Raw genomic sequence first — 18900 nt, forward strand, 5'->3', positions numbered from 1 at the left:
AAAGCCCCTCTCCAGCTCTCTTGGAGCCCCTTTAGGCTCTGGAAGGGGCTCTAAGCTTTGCCTGGAGCCTTTTCTTCTCCAGATGAACACCCCCAGCTCTCCCAGCCTGGCTCCAGCCCTGTGATAACTCAGTGGCCTCCTCCAGACCCCCAACAGCTCCATATCTTGCTTCTTTTGGGGGGCCCATCCTGTCAGTAAGTCAGTGTTACCAACATGCTCAGTACTTTGCCTTGCTGACCACCCACACTGATTGCAGTTAATTGTGCTGGAGTAACCTTTGTGCTCCCTGTGTTGCAGGCTGTGTGCTGTGTTTGGGGGGATCTACTGCCTCCGTCACGCCGTGTGCTGCCTGGTGCTGGACAGAGCCTCGGGACGGTAAGGGTGACATCAGGAACCTTCTGTTTATACACAAAACACAGGTGAAAAATGTCTTAAGTCAATTTAAAAAAAAAAAAGATTCTTCAGAGATCCTCCTTGATATTAATAACATATCAACCTTGATTAAAAGTAATTTGTGTATAGGTCCTCCAGAACAAGGAAAGTGGCTCTAGAATATAGAAACTAAATTAATTTCCCTGTGATATTACTACAGCTCCTGATCACCCAAGCTTGGAAGACAAATCATTTCAGCTGCCGGGGGGCTGGTGATGAGTGATGTTAGTTTTCCTTGTGGCCTTACCTACTCTAATTGATTTTCATCAGATGACAACAAAGCCCTCTGTTATTGCATTTTTAAAAATGGAACTCACCTAAAGACTCATCAGATTAATCTTTGCTGATAATGCATGTCACTCCAAGAGAAAAGACTTTAATGAGTTTTTAGGTAGATTGTTGTCATAAACTATGCTGCCCTCTTACTCCAGAATAAATTCTTTTACAAAAATATCAGGCCTGTAGGCAGGTTTAAAGTTGAGCTAAGAAAAATCAACCCAGAGTTTTTTCCATAGTGGCATTTTTCACACCTCTGTAAATTGCCATATTTCTCTGATACACATTTTATCAGATATTAGTCTAGCTGCAGACTTCGGCTCTCTGTTTGCAGCTTAGTTTCTATAATTGAAAAGTTCAGGATGTTTTGTAGAAAATTTAGAAAATTAATTGAGAAATTATGTAGTACCAATTTATTAGGAGAATGAGTAGTTAAATGATGGTGGTGGTGTGTTTACTTCCCAGTTGCTCTGCAATTCCTTGAGCACAGTCCTTGTAGCTGCATTTGTGATGACATGGTCAAGTAGTAGCTGTTTTGCCTGAAATTGTATAAACTCCAGATTTCATCTTTCTGCCAGTTCCTGAAGATTCTGGAGTTCACAGTTGTAGACTTTGAGATGTAAATGTGGTAGTATTTCATCATGTGTGTTGTTCCAAATACATGGTTCACGTGCAAATTAAACTGTCTCTTTCAGAAACTCTGTCATTTATTTTAACACTGATACTTGAACTGTTACTATAGGAAGGTTTATATTCCAATAATCTTTAAACAGTTAAATTGCTCTTGCAGGGGTACAAAGCTTACAGTTGGTAGCAACTTCCAAACCCCACTCTGTGCAGATCTTAGCTGGTCAGTGGTACTGGTTGCCCCAGTTTCCAGCTTCTTTGGCACATCCTGAAGAGCTTTGAAATCAATATTTTCTTTATAAGGTTATGTGTGTTCCAGAAAAGCTGGAGTGCAGCTTTTCCATTTACTTGCTTCTATTTTTTTAATATAAGTTCCCCAGGATTCAGCATAGGTGTCAAGTGTCTTTTTTAGGCTTTTATGCTGCTTTTGTGGTTCACTTGTGCCATTTTAAATAATAGATTTATGAGGAGCAGAGTTATTGAAATACTTTAAAAGATTTTACCAGACTTTCATTATTCCAAAAACACTGAGCTTCTAATAATGCCATTATCTGATGGTGAATATGAAGAAGGACAACACATCCAGGATATCCGTTTCCTTTATCTTCTGTTTCGTTCTGGCTGTTAATCTCCTTCCTCACCGTGTATTCCCTCCCTGCACCAGCTTGTACTTCCTCTTGACTTTGGGCTTCAGTGTTTTGCCTAATAAAAATCAGCTATCAAGTTGTTAATGAGGCTATTTATGAGTTACTGAGCTTTTGAGTCAACAGACCATTCATAGTAATTGGTGAGAGGTAAATTCATATCTGGTTGTCAGTACAGCTGGCTCTGTGCTTGCAGAGGCAGCTTCCCCAGGTTACAAATGGCTCCCACTCAGCACTGCAGAAATGCCTTGTGCAGTGGTCATTACCAGTTTATAGCACCTTCCACAGCCCTCCAGGCTTCATCCATGCCTTAAGGCACTGATTTGTTCTCTATTTTTAATATTCCTGGTTTAGTACATGTAAGGAAAATATATACTTCTATCTACAGCCTTGATTTTCTCCTAAAACTTTTAGGTTAGAGTTTAATTAAATCTAATCTGAATTAGTCTCTAAATATTACCAAAGTTTATTCCAACTTTTTTCTAGACATGGCTAACATTGCTTTTTCACATTTTCCTGCCTATACCTGTATATACAGAGAACAAGTAGATTTTATACCCAGCTCTACAATTATTTTTATGCTTTTTCTATAGTCCTTTTTATAGTTTGATTTTTTTCTTATTTGAAAATAAGATTCAGGCAAGACAGGGTGAAAGAATAGAAATCAGACATCCCTATTTTAAGGTTTTAGTAATGCACTTGAAAATACCTGTTTTTTACATACTGTACCAGATCTGTTTTAATAAGTTTGCAGAACATACTGAGTTCTTGCTAGAACTGTGATGCTCTGATGGAAAATAAAAAACACATCATATTTATAAGGTTGAGGAAAAATGCGTACTGAATGTATGAATGATAATTTTGTTGTTTTTCTCTGTGTTTATTGTATGTCACTTTTTGGGGTACATATAAAATTTCATCATAATGGTAGGCATTTTATATTGATCACACTTCACATATGTTTCCAATTACATAATTCTGCCTCAAAATGGAAGAGATGTGATAAATGGACATTTATACATCTGTGATAAAAAGATAGAGCAAACAGCCAGTAATTTACATATCTGCTGAAATACTGCAGACTGGCTTTGTCAGTGCTGCTGAGTCCATTTCAAGGATGTCGCCCTTAGTCCATTAGTTTGGATAATGAGCCCTATAAAGTACATTTATAACTCGTGGCACTGCAAGGAGATGGATTCTAATTTTCATCCTTTTATCCAGACACATTGAAAGAAGGTCAATGGAGGGTTCGCTGTGATTCATTGTCGCAACACAGATCAGATGACAGAGACCTGATAATGTCAGTGCAGGAGTGTTTGCTGCATTTGGAAGCACTACTTGAAAGAAATTTTCTGAGCATCACCCTTTGAAGTAAAGTGGGACTGAAATTAAAAGCGCTCTCTCTCTCTCAGTTTAAAATCTTATCACATATGTGACCTGCTGCTATTCCTGAACAAAGGAGAGGAAACAGCACTTAGCAGGAAAATAAAACGTGTCGTTGCTTTTGCTGGCTTTGAGTGATGCAACATGACATTTAATCAACCTTTCCCCTTCCATAATGTTTGGGGGGTGGCAGGGAAATTGTTTCATAAACAATAAGAAAGGTTATAATTAGAAATGAGCTTCAGCAGCTCGACTTCCTTGTTTATTTGCAGTATTCAAATGAGAGCTCAAGAATAAAATCCATGGGGTTAACAGGAAAAACTTCTTAAAGTTGCAGGTGAAACACATGTTAGATAGAATTTGAAATTGAAGAATGTTAGATGATAAACAGTGCCTGTACTGTTGTCAAGGTACCTGTTGAATTTGAGTATAGGAATATATGCCTGTGAGGTCAGCATTAGAAGTTAGTGTTACAAAAACATGTTTAATAGTCATAAATCTCTTACATTTATAGTTGAGGCTTGTGTGTTCACCCTTTTTCAGTTCTCAGGTTATAGGAACAACTGGTTTACCAGAGCTAGTGGCAGCTGATTGCTATTACCTATTTAGGTTTGGGTTTATAGATCATTTTAATCACAGAAACTGACAAATAGCTTCAAGTTACAGAAATGTTCATTCCTAAGGCATAACTTGCATGTCAGATACTCCACAGATGAAGTTGCACTATGATAAAACACAGGTAAATCTGTACATGATCTCTGTCTCAGGCATTGTGTTCCTTTGGATGTTTCCCTGTACATGCACGTGTGAAAGTGTGTGTGAAAAAATTCACTGGTTTAAGTCCTGTATGTTAAATTGTTGAAACATTGAAAAAGTAATTCAGAAGAATTTAATTTTAAGAAAAAGTAATTTTCATTCCCCAAGAAAAAGTTCAGTAAAGCTAATTTGCTTTATTTATTTATACAGTAAATGTTCTGATAGTGTAGAAGAGAACACAGACCATGGATGTAGAATCAGCAGTAGAGGTTACTTTAGTGAGTATCTGTGTGCAGCCTCCCTTTTCTTCACCTCATATATATGATGTAGCTTCATATGTCATATATACGTCTGAAGTTTGTTCTTTCATAGAGAATCTTCCCCCTTAAAATCTGCAATTTGTATTCTCATTTAAGATCACTGAATGGCTTCATTTCTGTGGTTTGCATTTCTGTCCCACTTCTATTTCTGCCCCTGTTCTGTGGAGAACATTTGTGTTGTTCTTAAAACACCAGGACTTAGTTAATCCCTTTGTGTGTAGCTTAGAGATAAAGGGTATATTTAGTCACAAATAGAGCAACTCACTCTTGGAACAGTCTGATGCACTCACTTGTCAGGAATCTTTCCTAAATCTCTTAAGTTAATTTGCTATTTAATTTGCAAATATTATTGTCAAAATAAACGTGGTTTTGGTAAAGGTGTCTGCCTCAGAACGAAACCCCACTGTAACAGGGTTGTACCTACCAAGTAATTCACAGTTTTGTTTTTTTAGGTATTATGAGGTAAGAAATGTACAACTAAATGCCAGTATTTAATATAAGTGTAAGCTTATATTTTCTGTGAAAAGTGGCCAATTTATTAAAGTTGGGATATAATTTTCTGTATTGGCATGGCATGTGGAAAACTTCATATACCAGGTAGAGTGTGGCAGTCTAGGATTTAGTGATCAGTTGAGTTGAATTCGTTTAGGGGTTCACATGTTCAAGAAATACATAGCTAAATTAATTGAAAGATGTAAATACTGTGCTGTATAACTCAATTTTTAAAACTTATGCATTCTTTTGTTACCTTACAACAAAATTTATTACTGTGGGTTGGTTTTTTTTTTTAAACAGGTGCAAAGCTATTGTGGATCATTTTGGACAAAGAATAAGTGCCAACTATTTTATTGTGGAAGATAGTTACCTCTCAGAGAGCACATGCACAAATGTGTGTTACAGGTACATGGTAAAACAGAAAACACAGTCCATTTCTTTAAATAAGTATGTAAAGTACCCTGCAAGTTAAACTGAGGAGCCTCCTGTCCAATCCTTCATTTTTGCAGTACAGTTCAGTTCAGTGCATAGTATTTCTCTTGTATTAACTGGAGGATATACTGTGTACTTTCTATATTCAGGTTTTCTTCAATTGTCATTGAAATAATATTCCCTTTTTCCATATAAAAGATCCAGGAGCTCTAAATGTGATAGGAATTCCGTATTTGCTAAAAAATGTTTGGAAGGTGAAGGTGCCAGTTGCTGTCCTGGCTTTAAATTTGTTCAGCTTTAGGCAAGTACTAAATTTCATTGTTTTCTGTGATTTGATTGTTGTTGCCAAAAGCAGCTGGCATGCACTGCCTCTGTCTTCAGAATAGTGCAGGTAAGGGATCAGCAAAGCTGTGGTGGTGAGGGCAGAGCAGAAATAACCCTGGGCACTGCAGGAGCACAAACTGCAAGTGATGAATGAACTCCACCCTGCTGCATTTCCCCTTCATCCCAAGGCTCCTGTGCTCTTCAGAACATCACAAGTCCTTAATGTGCTGCTGCTAATCTTGATCGAATAAGCAAAAGAACTTTTTAAAAAACAGAAGGTGGCTGTTTGATACAACTGCTCTGACTCATTCATCACCTGTTTTGGCCATTGAAAATACTACACTGATATTCCAGATGTGTTTCTGCTTCAGCAACAGGGAAAATATCCCACTAAGAATCATAGTAATAAAGATTATATAGTGAAATAGCCCTGGTGTTACCAAAACTATGATTCTAAATTACTATTTTTTACATTTTTGTTTTCATTTTTTACTTTTCTTTTTTGTTTTCATGTTTACTTTTATTGTATCATTATTTTTACATCATTCTTTTATTTAATTGTAGGCAGATCTCCAGGGCAGTGCTCATTACAGATCAGTCTGTACTGAACACAGACTCAGAGCAGCAGGTACACACCAATTCTGTATCATTTGTCCCTTTGTGTATTGCATGTGTTAATATTTAGTTATTGGTAGGAATTGATTCATTAATTCAATTTTGTTTGTGCTTGAATCAAGATCTGTAGTCAGCTCTCTGTACTGGTAATTGTTTAATCTGTTTTAATCTCTATAAAACTACTACAAATTTTAGTTTAGTTTAGTTCAGTGACTGCAGTTTTCCTGTTTGGCTCACACTATAATTAATAGAGTTTCTAAGCTGCTGTCTTTAATTTTAATTTTGCTTGCTTTTTAATAAACTGTTACCCTTAATATTCTGTTAGTTATTTATCTTGTCTAAATTTTGTTCAAAGTTCCTTTGGTTTTTTTAAACATTCATTTTTGCAGTTTCAAGTTCTCATTGCACACTTTCAGACCCTTTTTTGGGTCTGCTTTGTCAGTCTTTGCAGTCGTTAATTTTAGAGGATATTAATCAGTGTTGTGTTTCTTCTGTCCTAATAAACCAGAAAACCAAGCTGTGTAACTGTCTGCAGTTTGTTTTCACCTTCAGCGAGGACTGTGCTGGTTGCCACATCCTCCAGGACACTTTGTTTTCCCACAAGCTCTTCTTTCTGCTCCGCAGGTTTCCATCCTGACAGTGCCTCCCTTGGAACTGGGCAAAGCAGCAGTTTGTGTCATTGAGTTGTGTTCCTCCACCATGACGTGCATGAAGGACACCTGTAAGTAAAGGAGATTTTCCCCTTTGGCTCTGTCAGCTCTGGAACAGAACTGAAAATCTCTGTGTTGTTCCTCTGCTGCACAGAACGCAGGGAATGGTGGCTTCCTGGGATCGTGGAGCTTCATGGACTCATTTTCACTTACACAGGAATGAATCCTTCTTCAGGAGATAAAAATAGTATTCCAGAGCACATGAATCTTACTGGCAATTTGTCATTTGGTTTTTTTGAAAATGAGCTCCCTTAGCTGAACTATTAAATGGAAATACCTGAAATACACTGTATTTGGGAGCTTTTTATCTTCTGAAAGGATTCTGTTGTTGGCATTTTGTGTGAACTTGAAATAAATGAGCGATAAAATGTTCATTTAGGGTATTTATTAGAGTAGAAGTAGAGGTTACCTTACCCAATTCTTTTTAACAAGAAATAAGTAACTGCAATAATAACCAATTTATTTTGCTGTTAAATAGGCTTGAAGTAGTTCTTTGCATATGAAAGAAGAGTAAAGTAAATGATTAAGTTGCTCAAAGTTATATTTCCTACTAAAATAATAGTAAAAAATATAAGCTTATAATTAATTAAAAACTTAGCACTATAAAGCATATTGTTAATATTTATCATTTAAATAGCTGATTTTTTTTTATTAAGGGTCCACAAAATATATATAGCAGTAAGCGAAACTAATGAAGGATTGATGTTCAATAGATCTAAAGTATTAGTTTCAAGAGAATTTTTATGGTGCTGAAATATTAAGGTTTCTGTTATTTACTTTTCTCCATAAATTCCTTTCATTTCAGAAGAGAAGGTACTGCCTTCCTTAATGAAATTTGTCTTCATATATTGAAATAATAAAGTTCTGTATTAGGCATAGCTGAGTTCCAGTTATGGGATATATTTCATAATTTTTTAAAAAACTTTTACATCATTATCTGTAAATGGGTTTTAACCTGACTGATTTCTCCTTGGAACAATTATTTAAGATAAGTATACAAATACATCTACTCTTTGATCACACTGCACAAATGACAGGCACATCATCTGTATTGCCACTTGAGTGGAACCAAACTCCTTCACTTGCCCTAAAAATGGAGACTGTAATGATGAAATCAGGAACTGAGCTCATCGTTCTTCTTGCTGGGAGAATTACTTGAAGACAAATGTTGGCAACCACTGTAACTAATGCAGTTATACCTGAGTAAATCAAATATAATCAAAATATATACTGATGACTGTGACTCATAACCATAACCTTAAAGATAATAAAAAAGATTTTATAGAAAGTAAATGATGTGAACTTTAGTGATTGATAGCTGAGTTTTTTGAGGAAAGAATAGATTATATTACAGTGTTTGGGATTGGAAACATCTAGTTAAGGTTAGGGGGAGACTTTGATTATCACCACCCTTTTCCTTTTACTTATTTTCTTGCATATTCCTTCAGACAGAAGGTTTGGTTTGGGTTGAATAAAAAAATGAAATAATGTTTGAATAGACTCTGTATGTGTGCAACCTGAAAGTAGAGGAGCATGAAGGGTTAAATTTCTGTTCCTCATGGAACCAGGGTCAAGAGCTGTGTGATGGACAGGAAAATGATGACAAGAAACACAGCCAGGCTTCAGACAGAAGAGAGAAAAATGTCATCTAGATTCAAAATAATGCCAGGGCTCTGCATTGCTTTTAAATGGATCAAAAATTTACAGTAATGAAGAAAAAACTAATCAGTTTATACAAAGTTATATTAAATTTCTTCATGATTCGCTGATGAACACTACTCTGGTGAGAAGTTTCCAGGAGTCCATTGAGGTGGTTTTATGAAAAGCTTTAAGGTGAGACTTTTAAATATGGGAATGAATGGCTGGAAAATCAGGTGGGGTAAAGCAGCTGGTTCCGTGTCTGACCAGAGGCCAGTGGGACAGAAAAGGGTCGGGAGCCACATCAAGTGATTCTCTAAGGAGGCAGCAACTGCAGAGTCTGCAAAACAGAACAAATAAAGGAATAGTTCAGCAATAGTTCCTCCCATCTGAGAAGTGGAGGAATAAAATGTTGTACAAGGGATTGCGTAGTCATAGTGTACACCACAGATGTAACTTAGAGAATTCTGAGGTGTTTCCAGAGAATTTCTGTGTGCTGTACATACACTGTATGTCCATAGTACAGCACTTCCCTGGCTTAAAGGAAGTAATTTTATGAAGAATTGCGATTTCTAAAAGCCTGCTGTGCTTTATAAAAATTCTAAATGTTGTTTATATATCTTGTGTATTGGTGATTGGAATTAGTTTGTGTTCTCTTTTCACAGATTTAGTCCATTTAACCTGTCCATCAACTAAAACTGCAAGGGAAGATTTAGAGCCTGTTGTACAGAAGTTATTTAATCTAAATACAGAAAAAGGTAAAAATAAATGAATGATGTATTAATGATATTATTTTACATAATTATAATTTACCCTTGTAAGTAAAGTATCTGTTCCTGACTTCTTCAGCTGTGGCTTAAACTTCAGTATGCAAGGACACGACCATGAGTGTCTGGGAAGTTCTTAATTTTCGCACTTTTTTTTTTCCATGAAACATATTTGCTGTTCAGCACATCCTTGAAAGGTGCAGTAGTGAAATGAAATGTTTGTGAAGCTGTTTTTCCACACTTTCCTGGTTTTAGTGATTTCTGTCACCTGGGTGTCCCTTATGAAATTTACCAAAAACCCAGAAGTTAGGGATCTGCCTTTCTCCTCCAGCTGCCAGGTGTGCTCAGTGATGGGAGCTGCTTGGGTTGCTTTTGCCTCCTCTTATTCTCAGGCTGTTGCTCAGCCTCTTGTCTTCAAGTGTTTCCTTGTTTGCTGTTTGAATTGAAATTCTGTGGATTCTGCTGTAAGCAGTGGAAGCTTAAAGTTGTTCTGTATTGTTACCACAAAGATAGATTTCCAATAGTGAACTACTTGGCCCTAAATTGAAGAAATCATGCCGGCTAATTTTATGAACTTTGGCCTTGAGATGGACAATTCCACACCTCAGAGGAAAGCAGCTGCTGATGGAGCAGTTGCTGTCTAGAAGGAAGTAGTTCCTGAAATACTTGGGCTAATTCCACACAAGTTTTTGAAATTTTAGTCCTGAGATCTTGAATTTAACCATATTTGTGGTAGGTGCTCACAGAGTAGGTAGTGTGCATAAGGGAGATGATGCTCTGTTGTAGCCCTGGCAAAAGCATTTTAAATACAGTGTGCCCATGCTGCAAGGCAGTAAATCACAGTCCTTTTGTGAGAAAACAATGCTCAGCTCTCAGTGACAGGTTTTGTTGGTATAAATGCAAGTTATTAAGATGTGGCAGTACTTCATAATATTCATAATTGCTTTGCTTTTAATATGTAGAAAACATCTTGGGTTTGTAAATAGAAAACTTTATTAGACTGGAGAGTTGCAAACATTTCTCATTTGTTTATTTGTTAATTTAAAGCTTGCTAATTTTCAACTTTTAGTATTTAACTTCTATCTTCAATTTTCAAGATAGTGCCATGTGTTTGAAAGACTTGGTGAAGAGAAGATCAGCTTCGTGTCTTCTAATCATTTGGGGAGGGGTAACATTAATCTTAATGTTTAAAGTGATCCAGTTCCGAAATGATAGATTGTTTAGAAGCTGACTGAAATTCTTCTGTAGAAACTCTGTGATCATAGGGGTCCTCAGGTGCACTGAGGCACTGAAAAGCCAGTTTTCCCTGACACATAGGCCTTTTTATCATCAGGATGAGGTAGTGGTCGTATTTTAATTAAAATGTCAGAACAAATACTGTTGGAGTTATTGAAAATGAATCACCAGATAAAGTGAGCACTGGGCCATGGCAGGTCAAAGAGGCAAAGTCACCTGGAGAAGAGGACTCCATTCATTTTCCTGCCTAAATGAGGAAGAAGTAACTTTTATGAGCAATGTGAACTTTTAAATATATTAAAGAGCATCTTGCCCTGTATTAAGGCTCAGACTTTCACAGGCTGATGAATTTAATTTATATTTGAAACTGTTCAGTATGGGTAGCACCTATTTTTTTTTAAAAGATACTGAAGGAATAGCATAGATTTATCTCTTTTTTTGTAATTCAACTGCTTTAAAATACTGTTTTGAATGCCATGGTTATGAAGAAGTTTCTTCCTTGGAAAGAAGTAAATCTCACAAGGTCTTTTACAAGCTTCATTTATTTTAGAGGAAGTAAAATACAAGAAAGGGGACAGCAAATATTCTAAACAAACAGTATCTATTAAGCTCAAAATCTGTGTTGTGTATTCCTCCCTTGCATTCTGGTTTGTTAAAAAGTGACCTTCATCTTCCCAGAGGTTTTTCTGCCTGTGTGCAAAGGGATTATAGGAATGTGCAAATTACTGCAGGAAGGGACAGATTATGAGCAAGTAAGTTGAGTTTGTGATGATTTTGTATTCCTGATGAGTCTTGCAGCACAGTACAACCGTCAGTAAGTGAAGATAAATACAAATTAGGCATTTATTTTTCATTTAGCAGCACTGCCACAATTAGAGATTCTAGGTACAAAGATAAACTGTGAAATGAGAGGGGAAGAAATGACACATCAGAAATATCTGTACACAGGGAATGCAATGCCTTCGAGTTGGCAGAGCCCAGGGAGGACTTGCTCAGTCTGTCATGTGCTCTGGGAGTTTATCCACAGTGAAGGAGATAATGTGAGAGGTGTTAAATTTAGACCAGGTTTCTTGGTGTAGGGTGCTTGTAGTGATAACTGCTGCTGGTGTGGTGGTAGGGTGTGCAGAGTAAGTGGAGTTTTTATAGCTGTAGTTGGAAAGGAAAAGTATGATGAAGGAGAATCACAGAAAGTTAAGTTATTGGCTTTTTAAAGAACAAAAATACTTTATTACAGTAACTCCATGTTAAAAATTTGATTTCCAGTATGCTAGATTACATATTTACCTTATCCCACGACAACACTGATTACTGCAAACACTCCTTTTCAGAGACTGAAAATGAAGAACTGGAGAAACCTAGAGTCCTCTGGGCAGTCTACTTCAACATGAGAGATTCTTCAGCAGTTGAGAAGAGTTCCTATGCTGGCTTACCCTCCAATGTTTTTGTGTGCTCTGGGCCAGACTCTGCTTTAGGAAACGACTGTGCTGTCAAAGAGGTAGGGCAGAGCAGATTTGGCTGCAGAAGTTTAATTTTAAAGACATAAGTCCAACACGGTCTGGGTTATTCTGTTTTATGCAAAAATACACATGATAACTGCAAAATTATAAAACTAGGTAGGTGGAGAGATCAGGAAATAGCCACAGTCTTTCACCTGGAAGGTAAAGGAGGAGGTACAGTACAAATCAAAGCCAGAAAATCCAGCCTACAGTTCAAGTTGGAAGGATCACCGAAGAAGTTTAATACTTGCAGGACAGTCACAAAGCAAAAACTTACTGGGGAAAAACCCAACACAACTCCTAATGTGATGGATTAGGCCTCCTGCCTCAGTTTTCCTTCTCTTTGCCTTGGTATCGCTGTAATACAGAATTTTCCTTTCAGAGATCCCCTGGATAAGGAAGGCACAAATTCTGAGGCTGATCCACCCCAGCAGCCCCTGTGGTGTCAGGGCACTTTGAAGACAGGAGAACACTTCGCAGCTTTGGAGGATTAAGTGTCACTAGGCATTTTTAAAGCTGTGTTTTTAATGGCCATGTTCAGACAATGTGCGTGTGCTATCTTCTAACCAGTTGCAGGATTTTTTATGACTAAGTCATAAAACTCTTAAAAATAAGATTTTGAAGTGGAAAGGCTGACATAGCCTGAACTGCAGGGTCAGAACAGTGTTATTAAGGGCTAATGGTATCCTTCATTTTGCTTTTACAAGGCAATAATTTGCTTCCCAGAGGGATGAAGAACTGTAAAGACAAAAAATAATGCAAGACAATTATTATGGTCGCAGTTTCAAATTGTAAATGTATTCCCTTCTAAATTTGATTTTTTCAAACTGTTGTTTAAAACAGGCTATGATAAAAACTGATTAAATACACTTGAAACCCACCTATTTCTGATTCTGATAGCCACCTTTTCTAACATTCAGGTTTGTCTTCCCTTAAGAGCTTTTTTTCTTACCAGTGAATAATGGTGGGATAGATCAGGCCCGGTTCTTGGTGCTGTAGTTCAGCCTTTGTGTTCAATCTGTTGGCCATCAGAGAGATGCTAAGCAGATCTCAGAGGAGGAGCCATCAAGAGCCTAAATCGCTGTCTTTTAGACAAAAATAGAGCCTGTGTTTTTCTGAACCTGATTTAAATTTTGAAACAAATGGTCTCAAGTTAAAATGGAAAATATTACACTGTAAACATGTTTCTAATTCAAAGTCATATGTGAGAGCAAAGTGAAGAACAGGCTGAAGATGAAGCAGAAGTCACACCATGCAGGGACCTTGTGGACAAGTGGAGGAGGGAAATAGTTTTAAGTTGGTGGTGTGTCTTCCTCTCCCAAATCACCCTCATCCTTCTAGGAATGGGATGGGAATCTCCAAACAGGAGATATTTGCAAACTCATGGATCAGAACAGTTTTAAAACAGCCGAAAACCCAGTGGGTGTATTAGTCTTGAAGATAGCCTGGAAAATTATATCTAATTTCTCTAATCATTTTGGGATTAGTGTTTTAGTGATACTTGCTGTGATTTATTTCTTCATTCCTGTTAGTATTGCTGAATTCTGTTTGTCATGCTGTGTGATTGCACTGCTGATACATTATTGGGAAGGCAAGACCACAGCTCTTACAGACAACTCTCCATCTACACCTCATATACAAATTACTGCACTCTTGTTTTATTGTAATTCTGTGTTCAGTTCCTGGTGTGATATTGAATTAATGTTGATGGTTGCATTTAGTTGCCCTGAGGATAGGCTAAATGAAATGAAGATGCCATTTATGATCCTTTCAAACTCTGTATGTGTGGATCCAGTAAAGCATCTGGCTTCCAGTTTTCTGTGTTTTCATTCCTGCAACCTGACATGAATTATTATGAGCCAAAGTAATATATTCCCTGACATATTTCAGGCTTCTGAGTCATCTTCATGGTCATGAGAGGATGTACTAAAACTGTCAGGCCAATATTTGTGCTTTAACCTGTTTATTTTCTATCTCTGGAAGGATTTCAGAGTTAATCAAGTGTTGTTCGTTTGGTAGTGGTCCCTGTAAAAGTTGTTGTGAAAGCCCACACAGTTTATCCACAGGCTGGGATACAGTAAAACAGGAACAGAATTTGGTTTTATTCAACTTCAGCTACTGGAATTTCTATGCAAGGGCTTTACATGCCTGTGTCTTAATGCTGGATTCAATTGGACACACACTTCTCTTACTACTAAATATTGAAGGCACTATTGTCTACCTTAATTACTTTAAATATCGAAGTGTTATAATGAAAGAGTCATTAAATTATTATTGTTTATTCTGCATTGCTTCAGCTGGATAAAGTTAACTTAAGAACTTGATAGACCTGAAAGTGCTCTATACCATTAAATTGTTAAGTTATAATCAGTGTCATGATGTCCTACATAACATACTGAGAATTTCTTCCCATGTTCAACCTCGTAATTGTTTGACCATTTTTAGAGTGGCTATTTGCTGACTGATTGGACTGAATAATTGTTGAGAACTGCATAGGAAATGTTTGTCTGCTCTAATTTTTCATATATTTAATTCAAAATACGACATCTTCCCTCAGTTTTCTATTAAATACAATAATAGTTGAAGTGTATTTTTGGAGTAGCAAGGACAGGTGCAGACTTGAAATTAAAAGTTTTTCTCTTACCTTCGAAAAGTTAAACCCCAGCTTTTTAGGATGCTGTACCCCCTTGCTCCCCAGACTTACTGTTTCAAATTAAAAAACTGTGGGTTTGAAGTAGAGAACAGAATTGTCCATTTTTTCCTATACTAATATAAAAAGTTTTAAACAGTTTTGCATGGGTATGGAAGAGTAAAATTTAGGAAGGAGAATGAAAAACGAAATTGAACTGAGAGCAGACAGGGTCGTTTAAGCAGTTAATAACAGAGTCCTGCATCCAGTGCTGCTGATAGAAAGCCAGTGCCAGTGGGCAGTGGAGTTCATCACAGAGAGCTGTTGGGTACAAGCTCAGTGATGGATTCATCTGCAAACAATTCCCTCTTGTCCAGGATTCCACATGGTGTAATGGGCACTAAGTGTCAGTTTTGCAGGGCAGGGCCTGGAGCAGGAGGAATATCAAGATGAAATGCATTCCTGCCTGTGTGGGAGCTCTCCTCACAGGCTGCCTTTGGGGGATAGGTTACTGAGCAGACAAATGCAAAGGGAATATTCCTCTGCCTTCTTAGAAACCCAAAACAGAACCATGATCTGCTTCAGGTATCTGCATTTGCCTTGGAAGTTTAAGGACCTGGAAAAGGAAGCCTTGATGGAAATGTGGAGGGCATGTGGATCCAGTAAATAAATTCCCAAAGTCTCAGGTTTTTTGTATTTTTAATTTATTTATAAGATAACCTTATAGATGGGCTATTTGTACATGTAAAAGTTTATAACACTAGTTAATAGAGCTTCTTGCATCCTTGCAGGGTTTTAAAGGATTTTTGGCCTCTGCTCGTATAAAATGCCTGGTTGTCTGGAATACTGTGACTGTATTACTTTGGTTCTATTTTCTCCCAGATTTTGCAGCTGTATTGTCCATGCCATAATAACAACCACACTGGTGTTCCAAGAACTTGTTTCTTTTTAATATCTTCCATTGCAGTGGCCAAAAACTTGTGGTGTGTATTTAATTTCTAAACCTTGATGGCATGAAGTGCCATTATAAATTCATTCCTTGAACTACATCTGTCTTTTTATCTAAAATACAGTTCTTTTCACACATAGAATTCTGTGTGCACACAGGTCTGTGCATGTAATACCTTGGAATTATAGACAGGAGTTTTTAGTAAACCACATATGTATTTGGATATATTTTCAGTGGTAATATTCCGTTGGATGAGAACAGTTCTCAGCTGAGCTATGTTTAAGCTGTTCAGAAAAGGAGAAATAAAAATTCTTCTGCTATTTTTAAATTTAAGAAGGAAACCCATACAGCCATGATATGGATTGTACATATGTACAATCCCTGGGTTTGCTTGTTCCGTGAAGTGGATCCCTGTCTCTGGAAAGAGCCAAGATCTTTCCCGTGCTTTGCCTTGGACTGCAGCTAGAGATAGTTTTATGGTGCAAAAGATCAGTTGGCTTCAAAAAAATCCTCTTTCTTGTTCTCAGTACAACACAGAATGACCAGCATTTTTTACAAAGCCCCATGCTGTGACTTCCCAGTAGAACAATGTAAAAAGATGAATTGCTTTTTCTCTTTTGAGGTCCGCAAGAAGGAATGGATTTCCCATGTGTTTACAATACTGTCAAAGTACTAAATTACTATTGATTTGAAAGAGCGGAGGTTAATCTTAAATATCTGTAAAATATTGCCTCAGGGTGTTACATTTCAAGGTAAAGTTTATGTTATTCTTCTTTTTCCTGAATAGGCTGAGACTATTTTCCGAGAAATGTTTCCAACAGAGGAATTTTGCCCACCACCACCAAATCCAGAAGATATTATTTATGATGAAGATGAGATTGAGCCAGAAGAGGCTGGATTGAGTAATTCACCAGAGACAAAGCCTGAATCCTCAGCTGAGGAGAGCAGTAGTGGAAGTGGTGCTGCTGTTACAAAAGAAGAATGAATGAATGAATGAATGAACAGTGTTCTCTTAGTAGAAGAGGAGGTTGACCCAAACTAAGACATAAGGGAGAAGGGTGAGAAAAAGAGGTTTAAAACCCCCAGAGATAAGTTATTTGCCATTGCCTTACTTTCCTTGGCTTGAATCATCTTTTTTAAGTAGTTGCATTGATAGCTGAGGTATTTCTAAGCAGTCATAGGTCCATCAGATCCAAAGGGGTTTGTAGCTAAACAAAAAAATACAGAATGAAGCATCTGAATTTAAAGTGCTAAAATAGGATTCATGATTTATTGAGATGATTTGGTTTTGTTTTACAACTTGGAAAGAACCGTCCATTTTTTAAAGAGGCAACAAGTCAAAACTAAGCAAAGGAAAAAAGTGCAAGTTTTTTTACCAGTTAGAAGATGATCTACTACTAAAAATCCTTGGATCTCTGCTAATTAAACAGCTGAAGGTGAGGCTCACCATCTGTCCTTCACAGTGATCTTATGAATGGAATTTAAAGGCAATAATATTGACAGTTCTGGAGTGGCTTTGTTTGTATGGTTTTGGAACTGATGCCATAATCAAGTAAGAAATATAATCCAGAAGATGTTCCTCACATGGAACTATTTTACATTTAGTTTTTTTAATAAGACCTAACAGAGACACATTTTCACTAGTGACTTCATTTACTGGGGACAGGAAAATGGCAGAATTTAAACTTAATGCCAGATTTCCCAACAAAATCCAAAGTCATAAATGGAGCATTCCTGTTATTAGTTTTCCTGGATTTGTTGCACTGTTTGGGCCTTTAGTAAGCCAATAGTTCGTTTTTGAAGGTTGGGGTCTGAGAAATTTTAGTGACCATTACCTGAGGGGGTTGTGGTGGAGAGAAGGTTCAACTGATAATTCCAAAGGTTTGTATTGATCCCAGTTAACAGGATTAAAATTAGTGTGATAGCTGTAAACTATGCATTTTGTAATGATAAATCATGAAGCATTTATACAATAAAATTTATTGAAGTATTTATAAACCTGGTTTGTATGAAAAAACTACAAAATGAGAAAGTTGTTGTAAATATCCATGTTAAACTTGCACTTCTGAACCATGCTTGAAATCAGATATGAAAAGTATTTATCATGTACTTAAAGATTTACTTTAAAATGCACACCCAGTAGATCAGTAGTATCTCTAGAGATCAGCAAGAGTTGATGAGTTGGAGTTTAAACTTCTACAGGAAGGTAGAGATGGTTTCAGCAGTGCTTAAATACTGTAAGTGAATAAAAAATGCTGTTGAGTCATGAACATTGAGCTCTGCCTGGCCATGCCACAGCCACGCTTCTGTACAGTCCCGTGGTGCCCGTGCCTGCCTTGAAACTGGCTCCAGGCCAGAAAGGGTAATTTATTTATTTTTTTACAGCATAACTGATACTGTTCTCTTTGTCCTGCATCATACCCACTGTCCAGTTTGCATTTCAGGGTTAGTGTTTGCACCCTTTGTTGGATAGGTACCAGTACATGTGTCTGTGTGTGCATAATCCCAAAGTCCTCAGAAAAACACGTGGCTGGAATGTTCCCAATGTTCAACAACTGTAACCTCTGGATGCCTGTGATTTAGCAGTTATTTATATATATATATTAATTAGCAGGCTGCCTCTTCATTTAGCTGTAATTTCTCTGTGTATTGGAAAGCATGAGTGTATGGTGATTGTATTTAACATTTACAGATCTGTAAAAGAGCTAAGTGGAGGGACCTATCCCTGTTTGTCTGTCAGAAATAGGGATCATAGTTGAATCTCTCATCTCTGTTTACAAGGAAATCGCTTGATGAAAATTAAAGGTTTGCTTGCAAGTGCATTGTCCTGTGTTTTCTTTCAACATTTTTTTCAAAGAAAAGCACTTCATTTGTTAGCTGGGATTTCCTGAGAATTCTCTTGGCTGCTTTCAGCACAAGGACACCTGTAATTGCCAGTATGGGTACCTGAGTTACCAAGTTTATATAAATTCATATCTGAGTGCTCTATGTCCACGTGAAGCCAGGTTTGGAAATAGTGCAGATTTGATTTGAGATCCGATGGAATGATGTGCAAGTTGGAGGCTATGGCTTTACACTACATTGACTGCTTAAAAACTGTTTTCATGTCTCTTTCATAGGGTGAATGGAAACATTAAATGTTTTTCCTATGGTACTTGAGTACCCAATAGC

General features: G+C 37.1%; 1 protein-coding gene across 2 annotated transcripts in view; it reads left to right on the forward strand.

The window, feature by feature from the left end:
- Positions 1–18546, forward strand: part of CHM (CHM Rab escort protein) — a 56060-nt gene extending 37514 nt beyond the window's left edge. For both annotated transcript variants that reach the window (XM_048318743.1, XM_048318742.1), the window contains 7 exons: positions 298–375; positions 5234–5338; positions 6254–6317; positions 6929–7025; positions 9318–9410; positions 11984–12150; positions 16517–18546. In XM_048318743.1, the coding sequence (XP_048174700.1) occupies positions 298–375; positions 5234–5338; positions 6254–6317; positions 6929–7025; positions 9318–9410; positions 11984–12150; positions 16517–16714 (802 nt within the window). In that variant the 3' untranslated portion in view covers positions 16715–18546. The remainder of the gene's footprint in view (positions 1–297; positions 376–5233; positions 5339–6253; positions 6318–6928; positions 7026–9317; positions 9411–11983; positions 12151–16516) is intronic.
- The last annotated feature ends 354 nt before the right edge of the window (positions 18547–18900 follow it).

Source organism: Corvus hawaiiensis, chromosome 14 (assembly GCF_020740725.1).
Source record: "Corvus hawaiiensis isolate bCorHaw1 chromosome 14, bCorHaw1.pri.cur, whole genome shotgun sequence".
NCBI classification, from domain to species: Eukaryota; Metazoa; Chordata; class Aves; order Passeriformes; family Corvidae; genus Corvus; species Corvus hawaiiensis.